Source organism: Coloeus monedula (genome assembly GCF_965178545.1).
Source record: "Coloeus monedula genome assembly, chromosome: 5".
Lineage (NCBI taxonomy): Eukaryota > Metazoa > Chordata > Aves > Passeriformes > Corvidae > Coloeus > Coloeus monedula.
The window spans coordinates 17,066,126-17,087,903 of NC_138785.1; the positions used below are offsets into that span (position 1 = coordinate 17,066,126).

A 21,778-nucleotide genomic window follows, 5' to 3' on the forward strand; every position below is an offset into this window, starting at 1 on the left:
GCCCGAACAAAAACACTCTTCAGCATGGCGGTGTCAGTCAGAGAGAAAGAGAAGTGAGTCACGTGGGACGGAGCTGGAAATGGCGGTGGGAGAAAAGAGGGCGGGGCCGCGATTCTGGCGGGCAGCTTAAAAGAAACCTTCTTGCATGCCGTGGTAAGAAACTGTAATACCACAAACTGTTTGTCTCTTTAATCCATTTGAAGAACATGGGGGGATGGAGTATCTTCGTGTGCCTGTGAAGATTGTGAAGAATGCCAATGCCAGGCTATATAGTAGTAAGAGGCTGTTAGAGACTTGTGGCGAAGAAGAGCCTTTGTGTGCAGGCCAAAAGAACTTATCCTTAAAAAGATGAATAACCCCATGTGATGGCCCATGTTTTGCAGTGTGAAGGAACTGTGAGATTTTTCATGGGAGAGATGTTTTACACACAGCAGATTGTTTGTTTCCGGGCGGATCTGCTGTTGGTGGCAGTTTGGGAACCACGTGCAACTGAAGGAAAAACCCTTTTTTCCCTTAAGCATAAGAGAGAGACTTTTCAAGAACTGGAACACTGACTAACATCCCATGTTTTGTTATCCCTTGTGTGAGCTAGGTAAAAGGAGAGAAGTGCTGGCTGGAGGGGGGGGGGGGGATTTGCTTTAATTTTGTTTTGTTATTGTCTCTTTACTTTTAATTCTATTAGTAATAAAACTCTTTCATTGTACTGCAACTGTTTAAGGTTTGTGCCTGCTTTGCTTTTCTCCTAATTCTTATCTCACAGAAGGAAAACAAGTAAGTAATGAATATTTTGAACCAAAACCACTACATTTAATTGGTGTTTCTGCCCGGTTTCGAACTCAACCCGCTACATTAAATGGTGGAGAATGCGGGCAATTAATGGGCACTGTGAGATGAAGATTAATTAGGAGAAAATAATAAGCAGAGCAAGTATAAAGTTATAAAATTAAGAAGAATAATAGAAGAAATTTACTTTGTAGAAGTGGTAAATATTCTAGGGGTGGAGGTTTATGTAATTTGTTTTCTTTTATCTCTAGTTTTGCTATTTTAAGTAATTTTTGGATATGTAAATTTTAAGAAGCGAGGGGTGGAATGTATTGGGTTGACCCTGAGTTGATGGACAGTCTTTAAGACCAATTACGCTTCTCACAATTTACATATTTAAACCGCACAGAAAGGCGGGACTTCCCCTTTTGGTCGGAGCTCGCCTGCTGGGAGGTGGGGGCTCCGGAGCCTCCCGGCCCCGCCGGGCCGGGCCGGGGCCACTGCCCCTTTCCCCCCCTCCCAACGCTGTGGCACGGACCCTGGGTGGCTGGGGGGGGACTGCCTCAGAGCCACAGGCAGCTCAAACCAGCCATGGACTGCTCACAGCTAAACCCATCCAGCGCGGCTTCTGGGGACCGGCGGGTCCCTCTCCTCTCCACGCGGAGCCGGCGGAGCCAGCGGGAGCCGGCAGAACCTCCTGTCTGCAGCCAGCACACTTCGTGCTGAACTGAAGAAGACACCACGCAGCCAGCAGCACAAAGGGAGCGAGGCTTTTCCCACCGTAAAGCCCGAACAAAAACACTCTTCAGCATGGCGGTGTCAGTCAGAGAGAAAGAGAAGTGAGTCACGTGGGACGGAGCTGGAAATGGCGGTGGGAGAAAAGAGGGCGGGGCCGCGATTCTGGCGGGCAGCTTAAAAGAAACCTTCTTGCATGCCGTGGTAAGAAACTGTAATACCACAAACTGTTTGTCTCTTTAATCCATTTGAAGAACATGGGGGGATGGAGTATCTTCGTGTGCCTGTGAAGATTGTGAAGAATGCCAATGCCAGGCTATATAGTAGTAAGAGGCTGTTAGAGACTTGTGGCGAAGAAGAGCCTTTGTGTGCAGGCCAAAAGAACTTATCCTTAAAAAGATGAATAACCCCATGTGATGGCCCATGTTTTGCAGTGTGAAGGAACTGTGAGATTTTTCATGGGAGAGATGTTTTACACACAGCAGATTGTTTGTTTCCGGGCGGATCTGCTGTTGGTGGCAGTTTGGGAACCACGTGCAACTGAAGGAAAAACCCTTTTTTCCCTTAAGCATAAGAGAGAGACTTTTCAAGAACTGGAACACTGACTAACATCCCATGTTTTGTTATCCCTTGTGTGAGCTAGGTAAAAGGAGAGAAGTGCTGGCTGGAGGGGGGGGGGGGGATTTGCTTTAATTTTGTTTTGTTATTGTCTCTTTACTTTTAATTCTATTAGTAATAAAACTCTTTCATTGTACTGCAACTGTTTAAGGTTTGTGCCTGCTTTGCTTTTCTCCTAATTCTTATCTCACAGAAGGAAAACAAGTAAGTAATGAATATTTTGAACCAAAACCACTACAGGTGGGAAGGGATTGAATGTGGTGTTACCCTGTTCCTTATCTCAAGTAGTGCATGGAAATGTTTCTATAGATATGAAGTATAAATTTATTTCTTTCTGAGGGCTGTTCTCTGTCTTAATCTGTCATAAGATAACTGAGATCGTGTGTTTGAGTCGGAAAAACCTTTCCCAGGATTTTTCCATTTTCAGTGTGAACACACAGGAGAGGGTGGAGTGAGAATAATAATGTAGCATATGTGTCTAGCTTGAGGGCCTGTGCTCTCTAGCTGCCTTCATCCAGTTCCTAAAGAAGGTTTATCTAACAGTCCTATTTTATTTCAGAATGAGTTCTGTAGTGTTTTATGTCTCATGTTAAAGGAATGTTAACAAATACAGTTTTTTATTGGAGTTTTTTATGAATGCTGTTCTCAGTCACAGTTTTTGAGTGAATCATGAGGCCTAGCCCCTAATACTTATTTTTTAATTATTTCCCCCCCCTCGCCCCCCCCCCCTCCGTATCTGTCAGAGATCAAATTCAACTGTGGGTATGAAGGAATTTTTTGGGTTATTTCTACTAGCAAATGCAGAAAATCCTAATTTGTTTCTCTTAGCTGAGATTAATTTGTTACTTCTTAGTAAGATGGTGTTGCTGAGCATAGTTAGTAAGGTAAAAATCAAATCATGTTTTTGTTTTTTTTTTTTTTTTTTTGTTTCAAAAAGAGTTGCGATTCCATATCAGGAGAAATGATGTAGTAAAATTTTGAAGTAGACTTCCCTCTGCTTGAACAGGTCTCTGTTGTGATTATGATGGTCACCATGTTTAAAAGAGGTTTTCATAAATCAGCTTTTGGTAAATCCAGCACTGCTGGAGTAGGAACTTCTATTGTGGAATTATTGGACTTTCTTCTTTTTCTTTATGCTGTCATGAGGAGTTAGACATTTACTTGCATAGCAGAAATAAATTAAGCAGAGGAGCATATGTAGCCACAGGACTTGTAGATATACAGTAAATCACATAGATTTGCAATCCTATTCCATCTGCTTGTTGTTGACTGCACTTTGTTAAGCAGTAAGATGACACCCCACAGTAGCTCTAGACTTAGGACATAGCAGGCCTGCTGGTAAACAAGTTTTTAATTATCTCATTCTCGTACTTTGTTTTTTTTTCCCTCCCCCCTCATTTTTCAGGAGCATACTTTGGATGTCATTTTATTTTGATTCTTACACAGTTCATGCTGAAAAGCTCATGTTCTTGGTCTGTAGGATGTAGCACTAAGGCTATTCCAGATGCTGTTTGTAGTAGAAGTGTTGTTGCAGTGACAGAGTCGTTAGCCCAACAGTGTACAGCACCACTGAATACCTTTTTAAACTGTACATTCTTTGAGTAAATGATGACTTGAGGAACCTTTGAGTCCCAGAAAGAAGTCAAGAAACAAAATTCATCTAGATTGAAAGAAGCAGAGTCTAGAGTCTGACCTCCACATAAAACAACGGAAAAAAGCCTTGCATTTTTTTTTTTGGACATGCTTTCTTACTGATTTGTAAGAAAACACAAGCAAAAGGTAAAAACTCCAGTGCATTTGTTACAGCACATTAAAGAAATTCTGTTTAGATGTAAAATTAAATGCTTCCATTGGGCAACAGACCTGATTCCAACTTTGCAAATTTATGGAAGTGTATTCTGGCTCACATAAAACTACCCAGCTGAACCTCTGACAGATATACTCATATTTCTTCCCTTTTAAAGTTCATTCCTATGAAAATATATCTCCAGTGAGACATGTTTATGAATTTGGGATCTTTCTTAGATGAGACTCTGCATTGCATTTTAAATTTGCACAAATAGTTTTCACAACAGTCTTTTGCATTTGTTTCCAAAGAGTAAATATTCCTTGAGCTGAGCATTACACTCTGGATCCTGTGAAATGTTACTCTACATTTGCTTGTTGAAACCTGGCGTGCTACAACACACTTGAGTAATCTTGAAGTTTATCAGGTTTTGCCCTGCTCGCTTTTACTGAGCATACACAGAGTCCTTATTCAGACACAGAAATGTTTTACTTGTTTGCATACTGTACTTCTGCAGGATTTGGAGATCACTTACATAGGTTTAGGGTCTTCAAATTCCTTGATTTTTGCGAGAGGCAACCCTCTGCAATTCTCAGAAACAAGCCACTCCTGTGAAACCAGGAAAAATGCTTTCCCTTAACCCCAGTGCTTTTTGTGTCTTAAAGCAGCAACTTTTCCTCTCGCTGGTAAAGAATGAGTAAGGTTTTTTTAATTTGGTAGCACTCAGGTATAATTTGTTCCTGTCTGTTCCTGAGAAATAAAGTCACTCAGGAGCTGCAATGTTGTGTAACAGATAAAAAGTTACAGCCATGCAGTTTTGTGGACCTGTCTTCTGGTAGCAGACCAGGAATCTAATTCTCTTCAAGGTGTGGTAATAGCCCTTTTCAGTGAGGGGAATGTTGCTCTTTTTTTTGGTTTAGATGTACTTTCTTCCCCTCACCTATAAAAAATTCTTGAGAGCTAGCAGCTGGCTGCTACTACTACTATGGACTAATTTTTAAATATCATGATATTCCCATTTTTTTTACATTTGTTCATTTCCCATATTAATTTTCTGTATTCTCTGGGATGCAAAGTGCATGGTATGAAATGTAGTCACTAGGTTATTGCCACTAAGTTATTTGAAATGGTTTGATAGACAATTAATTCAGTGTGGCCAGTTTTCAGACACTTAAATCTTTAATATTCCTTGCATAATTTCTTTTTTTCAAATACTTTCTTTGTATAATTTAACTGTAGCTATGTCTAGACATATTTCCTGGATATGGCTAAACAATTTTGAAGGTAAATTATGACCTGGGTTTTTTTGCACTTTCTCGCAAACATAGTATCATTCCATTATATATGTTAGGAGAAATGGGAACTGCAGACATCTGCAGTACAGTTTTCATCCAGTTTGCAAACTTCTGCCCCTTTGTACAATTAGTTACTTCCCAGAAATGTTTTCCAGCCTTAACTTCCATTTACAGTCAGTATGTGCAGTGCACCCATAGAATACATTTATATTGTTCCTACTTGTACCCAGCAGTTCTAGCTCAAAAAGAATTCATAGGACTTCTCCCTTTATGCTTTGCTGTCTTCTGGATGTTCATTCTATTTGCCTTAAGGTCCTCTTGTATAAGGCCATTGTTCACAGCACTTGTTTCTTGCTTAAAGAATATTCTGTCTATACTCTCCTTGAAGATTCTGTGGTGTTAATCATAGAATCATTTAGGTTGGAAAATACCTCTAAGACCATCAAGTCCAGCCTGTTCTGTTACTTTTCATAAAAGGCAGCTGCCTTGAACCGTTCTGCAGTTCCATTTGTAATGCAAATTCACCTGAACTTCAGAATGGTTTTTTAAATATATATTCAGGCTTCTTTGCAGTAGCCCTTGTTCAGTCTGTTTCTGTTCTCTCTGTGTAGCTGTCTGCTGTTTCATTACCGGTTTCCCCTGCCTCTCTTCAGTAGATGAAGTGCTACTCTCTTCCCTGAGAGCAGCCTGACTCACCTGGAAGTTGTAAGAGATGATGTCTTTATACTGGGTGGGTGCTTCTCTGAAGAGGGACTAAGATTTTGATATCTCAGTACAGGAAAATCTTAGGGCTTTTTGGTGTTTGGGCAGGAAGAACTCAAATTTATGACCAAGATACAAACTTAAATAAAAGGGCTAGTAATGTGTTTTATTAAGTAATTTTTAAGAACTCTGTGCCCTATTTCCTTTGTTATGAAAACCTCAGTCCACATACTTAACCAGATGGGGGTTTTCTGATACTTTTGTCACTCTTTTTTATTTTGTGTTATGACAAAAAACTTTGAATGCAGATGGTACTATTTGAGTGAACATGGAAAGCTGTAGTGGCTTTTGTTATGTTTGACAGTTGTTTTTTTCCAATCTTCTGATCATGTAAAATTTACTGAGGGTTTTCAAAAGCACTGCAAAAGTTACTGTATCAGTTGGTCATCATTTTCAGATTCCTGCTTAGCAGCATCCTTACACAGTTACCTTGTGCATATGGGGTCTCCTCCTTAGTTACTTACTTGTCCATAAAATGAAGAAACATTGCAATAAGATAAACTTTGATTTGAAGTGCTTCCCTAAAGGTGTAGAACATTTGTTTTCATTAAATGATATTTGCACTTCTTTTTAAATGTGCTATGTGCAGTGTTAGCTGTATATTTTACAGTAATATTTTGTGGTTTGTTTGTTTTGTTTTGGGGGGTTTTTTGGTTTTTTTGTTTGTTTTTTGAATGTACTGTTTCTTTTCTCACATCTGCATCTATAATACTGAGTCACCGATAATTTGAGTTGCAAAGTACCCTGGTTCTTTAAAAAAAAAAAAAAAATTAAAAAAAAAAAAATCCCTCATTCTTCTTTCAGAATGCTGGAATTTTGAAAAGACTTGCAGCAAACCATGGATTTTCTACCATTCATTTTTAATGCCAGACTGTCCAGATGCAGTCTGTTCCAGTATGTCTGCAACTAAAACTTTACACAACTTAGGTACCAGAAATAGGCAAACTGCAGCCGAAGGCTTGTTTTGGGCTGCATTACCTATTTTTTGATACTCTCAGCCAGGCCACTGCGCCAGAGCCTAAGCTTAATAATTTTTTTGTAGCTTTTTCATCTTCAGTGTGCTGAAGCTCAGGGGCAGTAACAGGTTCACATTGGAGCTGAGTCCCTGTAGGTCTGAAGGATTCTCCCGATACAGGAGTCTTCTCAGAGTTGCAGTGCCCTTGCAAAGGCACTGCTATGGCACTCCTGTGGGCTGTGACAGCTGTGGAGTGAGACTAGGTCCCTGCAGGAGAATGCTGCTGCACTGATGTATTTGTCTTCCTTTCCTCCATTCTTGACTGATTCTTAAATGAGTTATGAAACCCATTTTTTTTTAAATCAGAGTTTCAAAATTTCACAGCTATTATGGCTGATTTCAGTTGGAGATAGTATTCCTTCTGGAGCAACAGATTCCTGTTAAGATGGAATCTCTTTTAGCTGATACCAAACTAAACTTAGATGACTTCCTGCTGTGGGTAGGTTTGCTTTGGTGTTTTAGGCCTTATTTCCATACTTGCACATATGAAACTCCCTTCTAGACTGCATTGTCATTCTATATTTGCTGGCTTGATCATTCTGCTTTTCAAAGGGACAGGGAGAAGGTCTTTGTATTTTTTTTCTGAAGTTCCAGTGGATAGGATGGTTGCCACTTAAGGCATACACGGCCTGGCAATCCTTCCCGAACAAGATTTAATTTATGGATGTGTCCAGCATAAACTGTTACGTGAAAGTTCAAATGACCTCACTTTACAATAGGATTTCAAAAATGTGGGACTGAAAAACAAACTGTCCAAGCCTGTTCAACGTTTTTGTCCTTCTCTGAAGCATTATGTGCCTCTTGAGGTATGTATTTTTGTAATAAATGTTGAGTTCCCTATGCATTGCTCCTCACAGAACATACTGAAAAAAAAGTGCATATGGCACAGCAAATGGGAAAACAGTGTTTCTTTCTTTCTTTCCAGAGAGACTTTCCTAGCAAACAGTCTGTGACAAATTCCTGATGGTTTCTGCAGGTAAATTTTCTAGAATGAAGAGTTGTTTTCAGCCACATTTTAGAGAATCAAGTATTCAAAGACTGTTGTCAATTCTTTTTTTCTTTTTTCCTTTCCTTTTGCTTTTTCTCCTGCCACCCAGAGTTAAGCAGGCAATTGAGTCAGACAGTTCTGACTGACAATTTCACAGTAGTTGAGCATTTGGCAGGTTATTTATTTGCCTCTCAGGCTGGATGTACCTGACTGTGCAAGTGCTGTGAGCTGATGCAGTGGTGGAAGTGTGATGGGCAGGGTGGAGGTTGCTTAAGTACCACGGACAGGGGCCCCTCCACACGTGTCCAGACCATCCATGACTTCATCTGTCAGGAGTTTTGTATGTGGGCAGTTCAGCACGGCCATGACCCTTTTGCAGGCATCATTACGTGGGATTCTTCATCACTTGGTGCTTTTGAAAGAGCTGCTTTTCCTGTGAATCCATGTTCTAAAACTCTTGGTATTCCACAGTGTGTGCCATTGTACCCCATTTCCTCCATTTGACAGTAGGCTCATGTACATACTTACCAGAGGCTGCCCATTCTGTCTAAGACTTAATTGTTGTCTTCTTATGTGTTCTTTGTCTGACTTCAGAAGATTTCAAAGAAAGATTATGAGGGCATCCATAATGAAAAAACTGACTTTCCATGTTTACCATTCCATGGGTTAAATTTCAACTCTTCCTAACTTTATTCCTGTTGTAATATTGAAATTCTGTCTGAATCAACTATACATCTTGGAAGGTATTGCACTGGTTTCTCAGCAGAATCAAAAGGGTTCCTTTTTAGCTGTATGAGGAAATTAGAATCAGGACACCCAGTTCTGAAGAATATTAAAGAGGACCAGTCACTGAGACCATTTCATGGGTTGGCTGGTGAGTCATTCTGCCAAATGAAGTTTAGGTTGCGTCATACATGGCTCAACTGGCATCATCTGCTCCCTTCAGAAAGTGGCACTGTGACACAACCAACTGACGTTGTCCAACGTGTGTTGTGCTGCTTAAGTCATCCAAATAGGAAATTTGGAAAGGCAGTGTAAGAATCTGTATTTGAGCATTGTGAATACTAATCCTTGATCCACGAAGAATTACCTTTTCTAGATTACTTTTCTTCCTTTTCTACATATTCTTCCTAGCTTGGTTTCAGTGTTTAGTTGTCTTTAATTGGATGCAACTTTCTAACACCTGGGCATTGATTAATTTTTACTGTTTTAATCTGGAGCAGAATAGTCTGAAGGAGGTTCTACAAAACTTCTTGCAAGGATCTTTTGGACCTTTTTCAACCTTCCCAGTCTTCCCAAAAGTTATTTCTTTCACTTTATTTGAACAAAGAGCTTATAGGATACTTCAGTGTATAGGATACTAAAAGATAGGAACTTCTAGTGTTTGCAGGTTTCACTCTCTAATATAGCTTATTCTGCATCAGTCTCCTGTCTACCCAAATCCACAGCGAACTCTTCCTGAGGGATGGACTGTCTCCTCTAGACTCTTCAGGAACTGCTGTTTAAAAGAATGGAAAACTTCTCTTGCCTAATGGACTGAAATGAAATTGCTTGATCGTTTAAGGAGGTGGCTGATTAAGACCACAGAGGCACCTCCTTAGGTGGTCGTTGCTTCATCCGAGCACAGGAGTGTGCTGTTCACAGTGGGTCCTTTGAGCCTGTTCCTATGTTCCCTGTTAAGCTGCTAATGTGGTGTCCCTCCTTTGGCTCACTTGGAACTCACCGAGTTTCTTTTGGACATGCTTCATTTTTTCTGCTGGAACTGGTGCATCACTGCTATTAACTGGTTCTCTTCCTTCCTAAGTGAAGTGATGGCTGAAGCCCAAGCTCTGCTACTTCATGTGTTGACAGTTCCAGTACTTGGAATTATGCAGAGGCACACAGATTCTCAGTCCTGGTAACTACATGGTAGGACACGGCAGTTATGGAAACAGAAGTTTGGAATTCAAGCCAGCCTTCTTTCTCCTTGCCAGTTGTTGTGAAAACATATTTGCATAGCTGTAAAAAACAATGGCTAAACAGGAAAAAGCCTTTCCCTACATGAGAAAGTTTGTGTATTGATAAATATTTAATTTCTGAACATAGCATTTCTTTTCCCTGAAACTTAGTTTTATAATCTGCTGCTTGAAAGAATACATTATTTATTGAGAACACCTGTTTGGAAAGCTTAGGTTTTTATAAGAAGTGTATTGTAAGAACTAGCTAAGCACATAGAGAGACAAAATTGTATGTGTGAAGAAGAGTCTAGCCACTACTTTTAATTTCATAGTTGGCTGAGTCACTAAAACAAAAAGCAGCTTTAACAGTTTTATGAGAAAAGTAGAAGGAGTAAAATCAAATGCTGTTTGATTTCACAGCCATTTGAATCTAGTAGTAAAGTTGATGAAATGGAAATTTGATGAGGTACCAACATCTCAGAACCATGTTGTCATGCTGAAGCTGTGATGGCAGCAAGAATTCTCAGCTTTCTGTCAGTACATAGGTCCTCTTCTGCACACTCTTCCCAGAGCAAAAAAATAGGCTTCTTTTTCTTCCTATATATATATTTATTCCCTTGAGCTGGGAGCCCTGTCTAACATACATCTGGGATGTGTTTGTAATTACCCTGAGTGTGAAACTACTTACAGGGAGTTTTTTCCTTTCTGTGTCTTCACAAAAGATACCCTTAAAGGGCAAGAAAAATCATGTCTTATTTCAAGGATGTTAGCTTGCTGTAAATGTTGCCAAAAACTTGGGTTGCATTTGTAACCCTAGTAGAAGTAGCAATTAGAGTTAAGTGCCATTTGGAGACACTACAGAATGTAAACAAAATATCACTGATTATGGAAAAGAGATCAATATTCAATTTAAGTAGGATTAATACAATAGAAAAGTATTCTTTGGGTAAATAACTTCCTAGCCTGTAAGGAGGCTACTGATTGTAGAACAAGCTTCCTCCTAAAATCTTGTGTTCAGTCATCTCTCTGAAGTGTAGCCTCAAGTTACTTTGGTCTTTTTTTCTTTTTTAAATTTTCGTTTGGTTGTGTGGTTTGCATCTTCTATGATAGGACACCCATTAGTTGCAATAGTAGCCTTGCCAAATATGTATGGAATTGTGTAGAACCTCTGGACTGTACAATAAAATGAAGAAACAGGGCCGTTAAAAAGGCTGGGGAGGAGACTTCCATTGAGAACATTAATTTTGTTTTGGTTTTCCAAATAATGCGGATTCCTGGAGTTGGGAGTGTATGTCTGTAGGTAAAGCTGTAGCACGCAGAGGACAGGAAAAATAAGAAAGCAACGGAGAGAAAGCAGGAGAAGAGCTAGAGTATAACAGCAGCAAGGACAAGTGAGTGATTTTTCCATTTCAATTTTTATCCCTTTGTTCTTTTATTTTGACTTCCATGGTCTTCTTGTTTTCCAATTGTCATAAAATGTATAGTATTAAAAGCAAATTTTAAAAAGCCACAAACCCTGGTCTTTTAGTATATTGTACAGTAAGATTAGTCTAGAGCTGCAGGAACTGTTCTGAGTTACCAATACTGAACATGCACTGATTCATTCCTATGTTTTCCTTCTTTTAAAAAAAACTTTTTCCTGAAAAACACAGAAAGACATTTTGAATTTTTAATTTCATTCAGGTGATTAGTAATAAAGCTGATTTTTTAAAAATTTCTTGGAAGACAGTTAATTGTGACTGAGTCTTAATGATCTACATGAGATTAAAAATACAGGAGGAAACTTAATCTGGTATTTGCTCATAGTGGACTGATGCTACAGAATTGAGGTGAAATATACGTGTGTGTGTGTGTGTCTGTATGTATATGCAGTAGTCTGTGCTTTTAAAGAACAGGCTTGACTTTGAGGAAAGTTGACTGAAATGGATTTCAAGTATAGTATTTACTGTAGGTGGAGCTGCCAGTGCCACCTGTACATAAGGTTATGGGACCCTTTCCATTTTAAGGCTTAACTCTTAGTTACTTTAACTTTTGGCAAAGTTCAGACAGATTTTTCCACGCCAGATATCTGCTTTGGGTTGAATTTTTTGAAAGTTTCAGCCAAAGCTGTTCTGTTCCAAGAATAAGGCTAGTGAAAAGTATGCTGTTTTGCTTGTGTGAGAATATTCTGGTGTCCTTCTTTGATGCTCCAGTGCCCCCAAGCTCTAAAGCAAGGATTTGAAATTTGGCAATACTTCAGCCTTTGTGTTGAGGATGTGCCTTTTGCCTCCCTGTAAAAATCCACCCAAATTTCCAGACCGGTTTACAAGGCTTTGAAAGATTGCCATTTGCATGGGCTTAATAGGAATTTCTGAAAACTTCACAGTAAGCTTCCTTTAGATTCTGTTCACACTGGGAATGCTCCAGGCAGAGTAGAGCTGCATATTTCATCCCACTTCTGCTAGGAGTTGTGACGGTTGGGTCTGGGTGCTGACATTGAGCTAGGAGTGGGCAGCATTGTGTCTTGTATCACCCCTGCCTATTCCCATGTCCTGTTCCTTCTCCCTGGTGACAGACCTGTGCCCTCTGGAAAAAGAAACTGTCTCACTCATCTGAAAGAGCATGACAGATGTGGAAGAGAAGAATTTGGGAGAGTGTGTGTGTCTGGTTTATACCATTCCTTTGGTCACAGAAAATGTGTGTATCACAGTGGCAAAATAATACTTCCTTTTCTACGGAATGTTCTGTTTGGTTTTGTTGCATTTAAACCTCCATAGTTGAGTGGGTATCAAGGTTTTAATGAACTATGTGAGCATCAATTAAAAAAAAAGGTTAGACTCAAATGTCAGTACAGGAATGTTATTTAGAGGGCAGAAATCAAGAGCTCACTTTTTTCAAACATCTAAGTCTAACTCTGACCTCTTGCACTTAGTACACTGTAGCCTCCAACTTCATCACAAGTGCCGTGTGCTTTGTCCAAGAGGCAACTGTTTGACTGGAGTGGGGAAAGGGGCCTATTCTGAGGATGAGTCCAGAATTTGTACAAGTGAAGGTTGTGTATTCATCTGTTAGGGAAGTTTAAAAATGTGGAGTGAGTGAAGCTGAGACATGGGGAATTAAGAAAAAGACTTTGTGGCTAAGACAGTTCAGTGGTGCTTGATGAATTGCACTCTGTCTGTGCTCAGTCGTGGTATTTCTGTGAGAGGCACTCAAGTGACTGTTCCTAGGTGGCTGCTCAGACTCTGTGTTCGAGTGGCTGTGTTGAGAACTTGGATCTACTTGCAGAAATGCAGAACTGCAAGTGAACTCAGTGGGAGCTAAACCTCCTGTAAAATCCTGTATTTCACTTAAGACAGTAAAAACCGGCTCAGAGTACGTGAAATATGACATCTGGAGCCAGGGAACCTTTTAGTCTAATTAACCTAATGCCTCAGTTGCCAATTTTACAGGTGAAGGAATGACTTGTCCCATCTCTGTAGAAAGGCTTGGGAAGAAATTGGTTGCCTTTGTAGCAGGACTGGAAAACAACATGCTGTAAATAGTGTGTAACCACCTCCCTTGATCAGGGAGGAAACAAAGCATTGAAAAATATGCTATACTTTTATTTTTGGTACTTTAAAAAAAACTTTATTAACTGATCAATTTCATATTGATCCAAGCATAAAAATCTCAGTATCATAGCTCTTGAACTCAAATTTTCCACTTTGAATTAGCAGTCAAAATTTGTAGACACTGAGAATAATATTAAAATGCAAGTTTAATTAACAATAGCCTTTTAATTCTCTTCAAAATCACAGTCAGTTGACCTCAGTAGTAGTTGAATAAAATTTTAGGAGGATCCTCCTCCTCTGTTTATTATGAAAATGGAAAGCATCCTTGCTCAAGCTGTTTACTGCCACCTCACCATGATAAATTTCCCCTTTGTCAAGCTGCATCAACAAGACATCTTTTTTTTTTATCCCTTTGTAAAGCCAGCCATTACCTGAAGTTTCCTATGCAAAAAAAAAAAAAAAAAATTTAAAAGTTTTTGAAAGGGACAGCGCTACAACAAATAAGTGACTGTGTGTTTGTGGAAATGTCTAGCTCCCAGAGTAAAATGATTTGCTGCTAAGATTTAGTGAATTTAATGCTTTGGAAATAATTAGTTGGAGAGTCTGCAGCAGTGGAGAGTTTTGGGTTGTGGTTTTTTGTTGGTTTTTTTTTTTCTTGTTCTTCCTTTTAAGGTGGAGGTGAGAAAGATTTTTTTTTTTTTTTGATTGCTACTTTAAGCTGAAGTAGTCATCAAACTTTTTTACTTGTTTCTTGAGTAATTTTCTCAGGGTGTTTGCCTCTGAACCAGTAGCTCTCAGATGGGTCTTTTGAAAGCTTCAGCATAAACAAGGCATTTGAACAGGATGTGCCATGCAGTATTTTCAGGAGAACGATGGGAATTTTGAGCTGCTCAAAGCACAGACATCTTCCTTAGGGGAACTCAGCTGCTAAGAACAGCACTCTTATTTGCTTAGCTGTGTGAAATCCGCTTGCTAGTGGACAATTGTTTTGTGTTTTGCTTTCTTTCCCCCCCAAGACTTCTGTTTACTTGTGTGCTCTTCCATGTGTGTTTTGAGCTGTGCTTTGAAGTTGGGCAGCTAGCTTTAAACAAAAGCTGTTACCATGCTCTGCATAGCATCCAGCTTGATTTCAGCAATCTGATGTGTCAGTGATGTGGTTTAGAGTTAACAAAATGCTGTTCTTTGCTTGCCTTGGCATTGGTTTGTGTAGGATTAAAATTAAAAAAGAAAAAAAGAATCATATCACACTGGGTATGTTGTAAAAAATGCAAGTCAAAGTGTGATTAGAATGTAATTAAATGGCTGTGCAGCAATTATTAATTGGCCAGGCATCTGTCTTGATACATGAGATATTTTATCCTCTGTCCTGTCACCTTCCTTTTCCTCCTCCCCAACCCCCCTAATAATCTAAAGAATTTCTGAAAATCCAGACTTTGTGTGCACCTAATTTCCTACATAAGTAATTTTAGTATATTGTAGTTCAGAGCGCCTAGATAAAGCAATTTAAAATGCATCCTTTCTGTCATCTTTGAGCATTGCTCTTCAGTGAGAAGGTCCAAATACTACTGCTTTTTCTTTCTTGAGTTTACAGTGGATTCTATGTTCTTCTATATTGATTTTTATTTTAAGGTTAGGGCACAAAATGAGGAGTAGATTCTGAAAGGCAAAAGCGAACACAACTGCAGACAACCAAATTAATTTGTATTCAATTACGTGACCAGTAAATTAGCTATGAGTATTCAACTCTGTTATTTCAAATTAATTTGAAAAAGTAACTAAAATCTGATTAACAAGACTTCTTTATTAAATAGGTATAATATGTGATCATTTATATGAAGTATGTGAACTGTTTCTGAGTGTTTTGCTCTCCTGTCTTGTTTTTGGCAGCAACTGGAATTAGTGGAACCGAGTGGCTGGATCCATGTTCCTCTGACAGATACTCACAAGAAGCCCATTCGCACCTTTATGATCCAGATTGCTGTTCTAGCGAATCACCAAAATGGAAGAGACACTCACATGAGGCAAATCAAAGTGTACACCCCTGTGGAGGAGAGCTCCATTGGTAAATTTCCCAGATGTACAACAATTGATTTCATGATGTATCGCTCCATCAGATAAAAGTTCCTAAAGAGAAGTGGTAAAGATATTTTTTTCATGACCATGTCATTGCTAAAGTATTCAGATACTTAAAGAGCAGGATTTACTTCAGTGTAATTATATCTTTATACTTTGTACAATTTTGAAATAAAGATAATCTTGTGTTACAGTATGTTGTAGTCTGTAATTTTGTTTCTTTTTCTAGGAGTCTGAGTGCTCTTGTACTCTCTGGGAGGGGAAAAAACAATCCAGGCACTCTTAAAAGAATGTATTTGACTGGGTGGGAATCAATAATTAATTTGATGTCATACAGGTATTTTGGGCTGGTGATTTCTTCCCCTAATGATCATGCGTGGAAATAGTTTGTTCCTCTACCAAAAACTGCTCTTTTAGAAGTTGCTCTTCTTCTCGAACAGAGAGGATTTAAAGACATTATCAGTAGTATTTTCCCACTATTACTTATGCTAATGTGTTGTGCCCTTTTCTCTAGAGGGTTGTTTCTGCTTAGTGGCCATCTGCATGGATTTAGCCTTCTTTGTAATTGCAAAGTAAATCATAGAATTATAGAACATCTCCAGTTGGAAGAGGCCTGGAAGGATCATCAAGTCCAATTTACACCTTCTTGCATGACTACCTAAGACTAATCCATATGACTAAGTGTTGTCCAGATGCTCCTTGAACTGTGACAGGCTTGGTGCTGTAACCATTCTCCTGGGGAGCCTGTTCTAGTGACTGGTAATGCAGTGAAGATGACAATGACATGAAGAAAACCAAACCTTTCCAAGTTATTCCATATAGTATATACATTAATGTAGATACACTGTGTGTAGGTCATCTAGCATGATAGCTGTTGAAAACAGGAGAGTCAGAAATGCTGTGGCATCCTGAAGCAATGTAGGAATAAATGTGGTGGTCCAATGCACCTTCTAAAGTACTGAGAACTCAAGTGTATAACACAAGTAATCTCAGGTTCAGAGCACAGAATTCTTTTAATGTGTGTTTTAAAGTGAAGAGCATTGGGAGGAAAATGTGCGCTTTGTCTGCTTGCTGTGAGTAGGAATATTCAGCACCTCTACTAATGTCTCATAATCTAGTCATTAGTTATTTAATCTTTTAAAAAATGGAGTAGATTTTAGAAAGAGAGGTTGTTGAAGTTCAAAGGTTTCTTTTAAAATGTTCAGTACTGATCAAACCCATTCTCCCTCATAGCGCCATGAAAATTGATGGTCAATCCAGACTGATCTCAGCCAAGGAAAACTTTTGTCACTCTTCTTAATTGTGAGCAAGGAAAGGCTGACAATAGTGGAGGCTCATCAAACAGTGATATATAATCCTGCAGAGGAGAAAGGAGGTGAAATAGAGGAAAATAGGAAGGTTGTCAAAGAAGGAGGAAGATTTAACTGTTGAAATTCATTTTATATACTTGATGAAGCTGTTCTTTACTGGAAAGTTTTATCTGTGACTGAATTCCACAGTCTTTAGGAGGGTCATTAAACAGGGCATTTCCTGATAATGAGCCTTGTAGAGAAGTGCATGACTAATTTGGGGTTTCTATGTAAATGTGGATTCAATCATTTTGGGAGGACCTTAATGGTATTTTACCTTTCCGTGTAAAGGGTGGATCAACTGCAGAATTCCTGCTTAGCAGAAGCTGGCTGAACTTGTGCCTTTCACCAAGTCTGTCTCTTCAGTGGATTTTCTTATATAGTGTCAGGGAATTGTACATTCCCATTCACTTAATTGAAGCAAATTATGTACTTTTGATGTCCACATGATAGTCTGCTGTTGAAAAACAACAAAAATCCTCTCCTGGATTTATCTAGTTATTTTTGATAAGTTATGGATGGTTTTTAAGAAAGGAGATTATTAGGCATGGAATTTTCCTGGTTTTCTCCCAGAAGATAAGATGGCAGTTTTCCATCCTAGCCTTGCATCATCAAGCCACTGTTTCCTACTTAAGGATTCTACCACAGATAATTCTGTGGTAATTTTGTGCTTTGGTCAGTAATCATTATCTTTTCATACATGTCACTCTGCAAGTAATGTCTAGAGTAATACTGCTCTGTGCCAAACATTATCCAGTAAACTAGGAACAAGCCTGTCAGCACGGTCTTGTTCTTATTTCTGTCTTGCCTTCAGTAAGCATCATTTTTGCATCTTTAGAGAACTGTTCTTGCTTTTATTGATTTTTTTCAGGACATCAACGCTCATATGGGATAGGGGGCAGCATTTGTGTCAAAAATTTGGATTTGTTATTTCTGGCAGTGTAGTTGAATAAGCTGAAATGTAGCTTGAGTTTGTATCCTATTCTGAAATTATGGATTGTGTTCAAGTGGTTTTAAGAACCCATGATACCCATGGTAAACTAGGTTATATTAAGCTTCACTTTTGGGGAAGGAATCTGTACTTACCTAAAAACAAGTGCAGTGGCCATTCTAAATCCATAAGAAATCTTTTCTGTGTTGTTTTTTAACAATTGTAGATACTTTGCATTGCATTGGTATTTAACATCTGTGGAAGTATGCTTGGTTTTTAACATTTTTGGCACTTGGTCACGTAAGGCTGCTGATTTTTAAGTGATGAGATCCTAGATGAGTGTGTCTGAAAATAAAGCAAGTTGCTGCCTTTGTGTATGAATATAGTACTTAGTACTTGAATTGAGATAAACAAACTGGGCTGCCAAGTCATTCAGGAAGTTACTTACATGTATGTTATGTTTAGCTGCTGCTTCTTTTCCTTGCTCATTGTTTTCAGACATGCAGTTGTCTGGGATCTTATCACTTTCTCTTTTTCTCTTGTATAAGAAGCACCTGATAAATATCAAGTAGTACAAGTAATATTGGAATAAATGACAGACAAAATGGAAGATGTATTTGTACTAAAAAAATCATGATTTGGCAGTGATCTGACTCATCGCTTCAAATAGTGGTAATTTAGGGGGTTTAAAACTTTTTCTTGGAAGATACCACACTAGGCCTTTCTGCCTCACAGAACAGAAATTTGATTCCCAGTGTAAGTATAAAACCCTTCCTTTTAATTAAAGTTTAGCTTATTTCCTTTGCAGACATGTAGAAGAGGGAGGTATCTGAGTGACCAGGATCTTGAGGAACTGTTGAAATGAAGGAGAGTACCTGTGTTTTGACTAAGTCATGTCTGTGTGTCTTCTTAGCACCACAGTGTATATAAAAAAAGGCAGATGGCAGGACAGGGAGAAAAGAGGTATTTGCTGCTCCTGGTTTCTAAAATGGAGAAGAGCAAAACATTTATGTTTTGTTTAAGTTCACATAGGGAATCTCTGGCAGAGTTGGAAGTTCAAGCCATATCATCACTGTCTATCTTCACTGTGAAGCTGATTTTCAGATAATGATCCTGTTTCAAAGACAAATTTTTCAGTAATGCAATTTCTGTATGTAATTCTATTTTAAAGTTTAAACTATATTTTGGGTTCTGCTGTTCTAGTTTAGTCTGTAGGGGAGATGCCAGCACCCTGACTATAGATGCACCACTGAAACTCTTCAGCTGTGCCTTGGTGCTTGTTCTACCTCCCTGAAGCAAGTCTTACTGTTGGTACTTGATTTCTTCACCTGTGTTAAAACAGTTCAAGGGAAGTAATTGAAACATTATTCAGGCTTGAAATCTGTTTATATGTTAGAGAGAGCCAGATGTTGAGATTGCCAGTACTGACTAGCAAAAACTCAGGAACTTGGGCATAACAAACGAAGGGATGGAAGAGACTGAAGGACCATGGAGAGCTACCAGATATTGGGAAGGCAAATTGTTGCCTCACATAATAGGGCAAGCCACAGCTTTAGGCAGTAGGTCATTGCTTGAAAAATCCCCACCTTTCACACAGCAGTAGCCAGCAATAATTTTAATTGCCTGGACTGAAGAACTGCAAGTGAAACAGGTGCTCAGGCAATTTGTGCTGCCTGGAGTGAGTCAGGGTCATAAGACTGAACCTAGTAATTAGGGCTGAATTACACTACACCTTGTAAAGAAAGAATGAGAGCCAGAAGCTACTCTACTAGTAAACTTCTCAGGAAATCCTGAAGACGTTAACAGTTTGTCAACCATAAATGTGTGTCTTTGTTTCAAAATGGTCAGTGGGTTTTTCTATAACCTGTATTTTCAGGATGGGTCTGCTCGGTGAAATACAAAAGAAGAGTTCATTGCTCTGCCAGGCCTAAATGAAAGAGTAAGTCGTTATCATAATGTTACCATGTTTTGCTGTGTAAATGAATTATGGACATAATTTTTAGTGGATATTTTTCTTGAATTTACCACTAAACTCTGCAGCTTTAGGAAAATGCATCTGAATTCTTTGGGATTATTGGATGACCCAGACTGACCTCAGCACATGCTTGCCTGCATGGGGGAAGTAGAGGTTTGGGGCTCTGAAGAGCCCGTGGTTATAACATGCAGTGCAGTGCAGTGCAGTGCTTTGAGGGCCTGACTTGTTTAATTCCTGGTAACCTTTGCGCTCTTATTCCTAAATTTTGTCATTCTGTGTTAACGGTTAATTAACACTGATGCATTGATCACAAGAATGCTTTGCATTCTTTTTCATGTATACAAAAATATTATTTAACTACCACATTACTTCTTTAATTAAATGCAATAGTTTTTTGCTGGAGCATGAGATAAGAATCTAAATGCAATTAAAATGTTCATAATATTAAAGAGTATGTCCCTCTAAAGATGGGATTGCTGAGGCTTCCAGGCAAAGGTATTGGGTGGTCTGCTGTTGGTTTGGAATACTTAAGTGTTCTGGTTTAGATCAGAAAGGTGTTAAGGTGCTTTTATAAAGCTGCATAAAGCATCATTAAACATTGTTCATGGAGGCAAGTTTAAAGTCATCCTTCACGTGACATATTTGCTGTAGCTCCAGGTTGACATTTCAAAGAGCTGTTTTATGTCAGCCTAACAATTGCCTGTGACAGTTTCTCCATTTGCACCAAGGGATAAACCTCTCCTGCAGCAGTCAACAGTATTAGCATGGTTTAGTTTAATGGCAGAATGAAAAAAACACCAACCCAACCCCAAGGCCCAGGTAATGAAAATTATGCTAATACTTGATGCTGCTAGAGGATATAATCCAGACATAATTATATATGAAGTGAGAAAGTAAGTTTGGGATCACTGGAAACATTAAATACCTAAACTCTGATCCCACTGAAGTGAATTACTGCTGTTAATTATAAATAACTATATAATTGTAATAATAATTATAAACAACTGTAGGGGAACAGTTTAGCCAATACTTAATGCTCTAATCTAAGGAAATTAAATGGGATCATTGACTTCCCAGTTATATAGATAAAAAGAGGCAAACCTGGAGCAGTTTTGGAAGTTTCTTTGTCAAATGCTTCTTTCAATATGCAAAATTAGGATAAATTCCATACACATGCAATGTAGTACTGAACATGTAATTTGTTTAATTCTTTTAAACTTAGAAGGTAAAAATTCCTTGCATAAGATGAGAGCATCAGAGCTCTGCAACACTTCGCTTTTTGGATATTTAATATTATTCTTGAGTATATGACTGAAATTGCGTGGGTGACGATGTCTAGCTTACAAGAATGATCTAAACAAAATTCCTCATGGCTGTTTCATTTCAATATTTACCATATTTTTGTACTGGCACATAATCTGTAATGTGAAGCAGCAGAGAGGAAAGCATCTATAAATGAGTCTCATTCACCCTAGAAAAACACTACCATGATAAACAATTAATTTATGAGAAAGTAATGTCTAGGCATTTTAATTAGAAAACACCTCAGGAAAGGAATTGTCTTGTTCTCTGCATTTGTACATCTCCTTTAAAATGTGTTTTTCACTTTGTTTAAACTGATTAGAAATTTCAAGGAGAAGGTGAACTATAAACTCTTACTACTCTTTTGCAAAGGTTTTACCTGTTTTTCTACACAACTGCTTCAGGTTGCTCTCTTGTTGCCACTGAAAATCAGTATAAAATAAAGAGGTGTTCATTCATTCTGGTGCTTCAGAGTAGAATCTTTAGTGTGGGGGCACACATCTCTGAAAAGAACTTCTATTAGGAACAAATAAAACCATACAACCTAATCTTTCAATTGTATTTAATTTAATGCTCATGTTTTGTTTGATGTGATTTTTGATTTCTTAGAATGTTTTTATCTTTAAATGCAATGTAATTTTTAATGTAAGACCTACTGCTGGGCCAGGATCTTGTGACCTCTTGTATTCAGTTTTAAAGCTTATTCTACTTTTAGTTGAG

General features: G+C 38.6%; 1 protein-coding gene across 4 annotated transcripts in view; it reads left to right on the forward strand.

Annotated features, from left to right (window-relative positions):
- ANAPC10 (anaphase promoting complex subunit 10) overlaps positions 1-15,697 on the forward strand; it is a 36,887-nt gene extending 21,190 nt beyond the window's left edge. For all 4 annotated transcript variants that reach the window (XM_082281550.1, XM_082281549.1, XM_082281551.1 and 1 more), the window contains exon 5: positions 15,316-15,697. In XM_082281550.1, the coding sequence (XP_082137676.1) occupies positions 15,316-15,546 (231 nt within the window). In that variant the 3' untranslated portion in view covers positions 15,547-15,697. The remainder of the gene's footprint in view (positions 1-15,315) is intronic.
- The last annotated feature ends 6,081 nt before the right edge of the window (positions 15,698-21,778 follow it).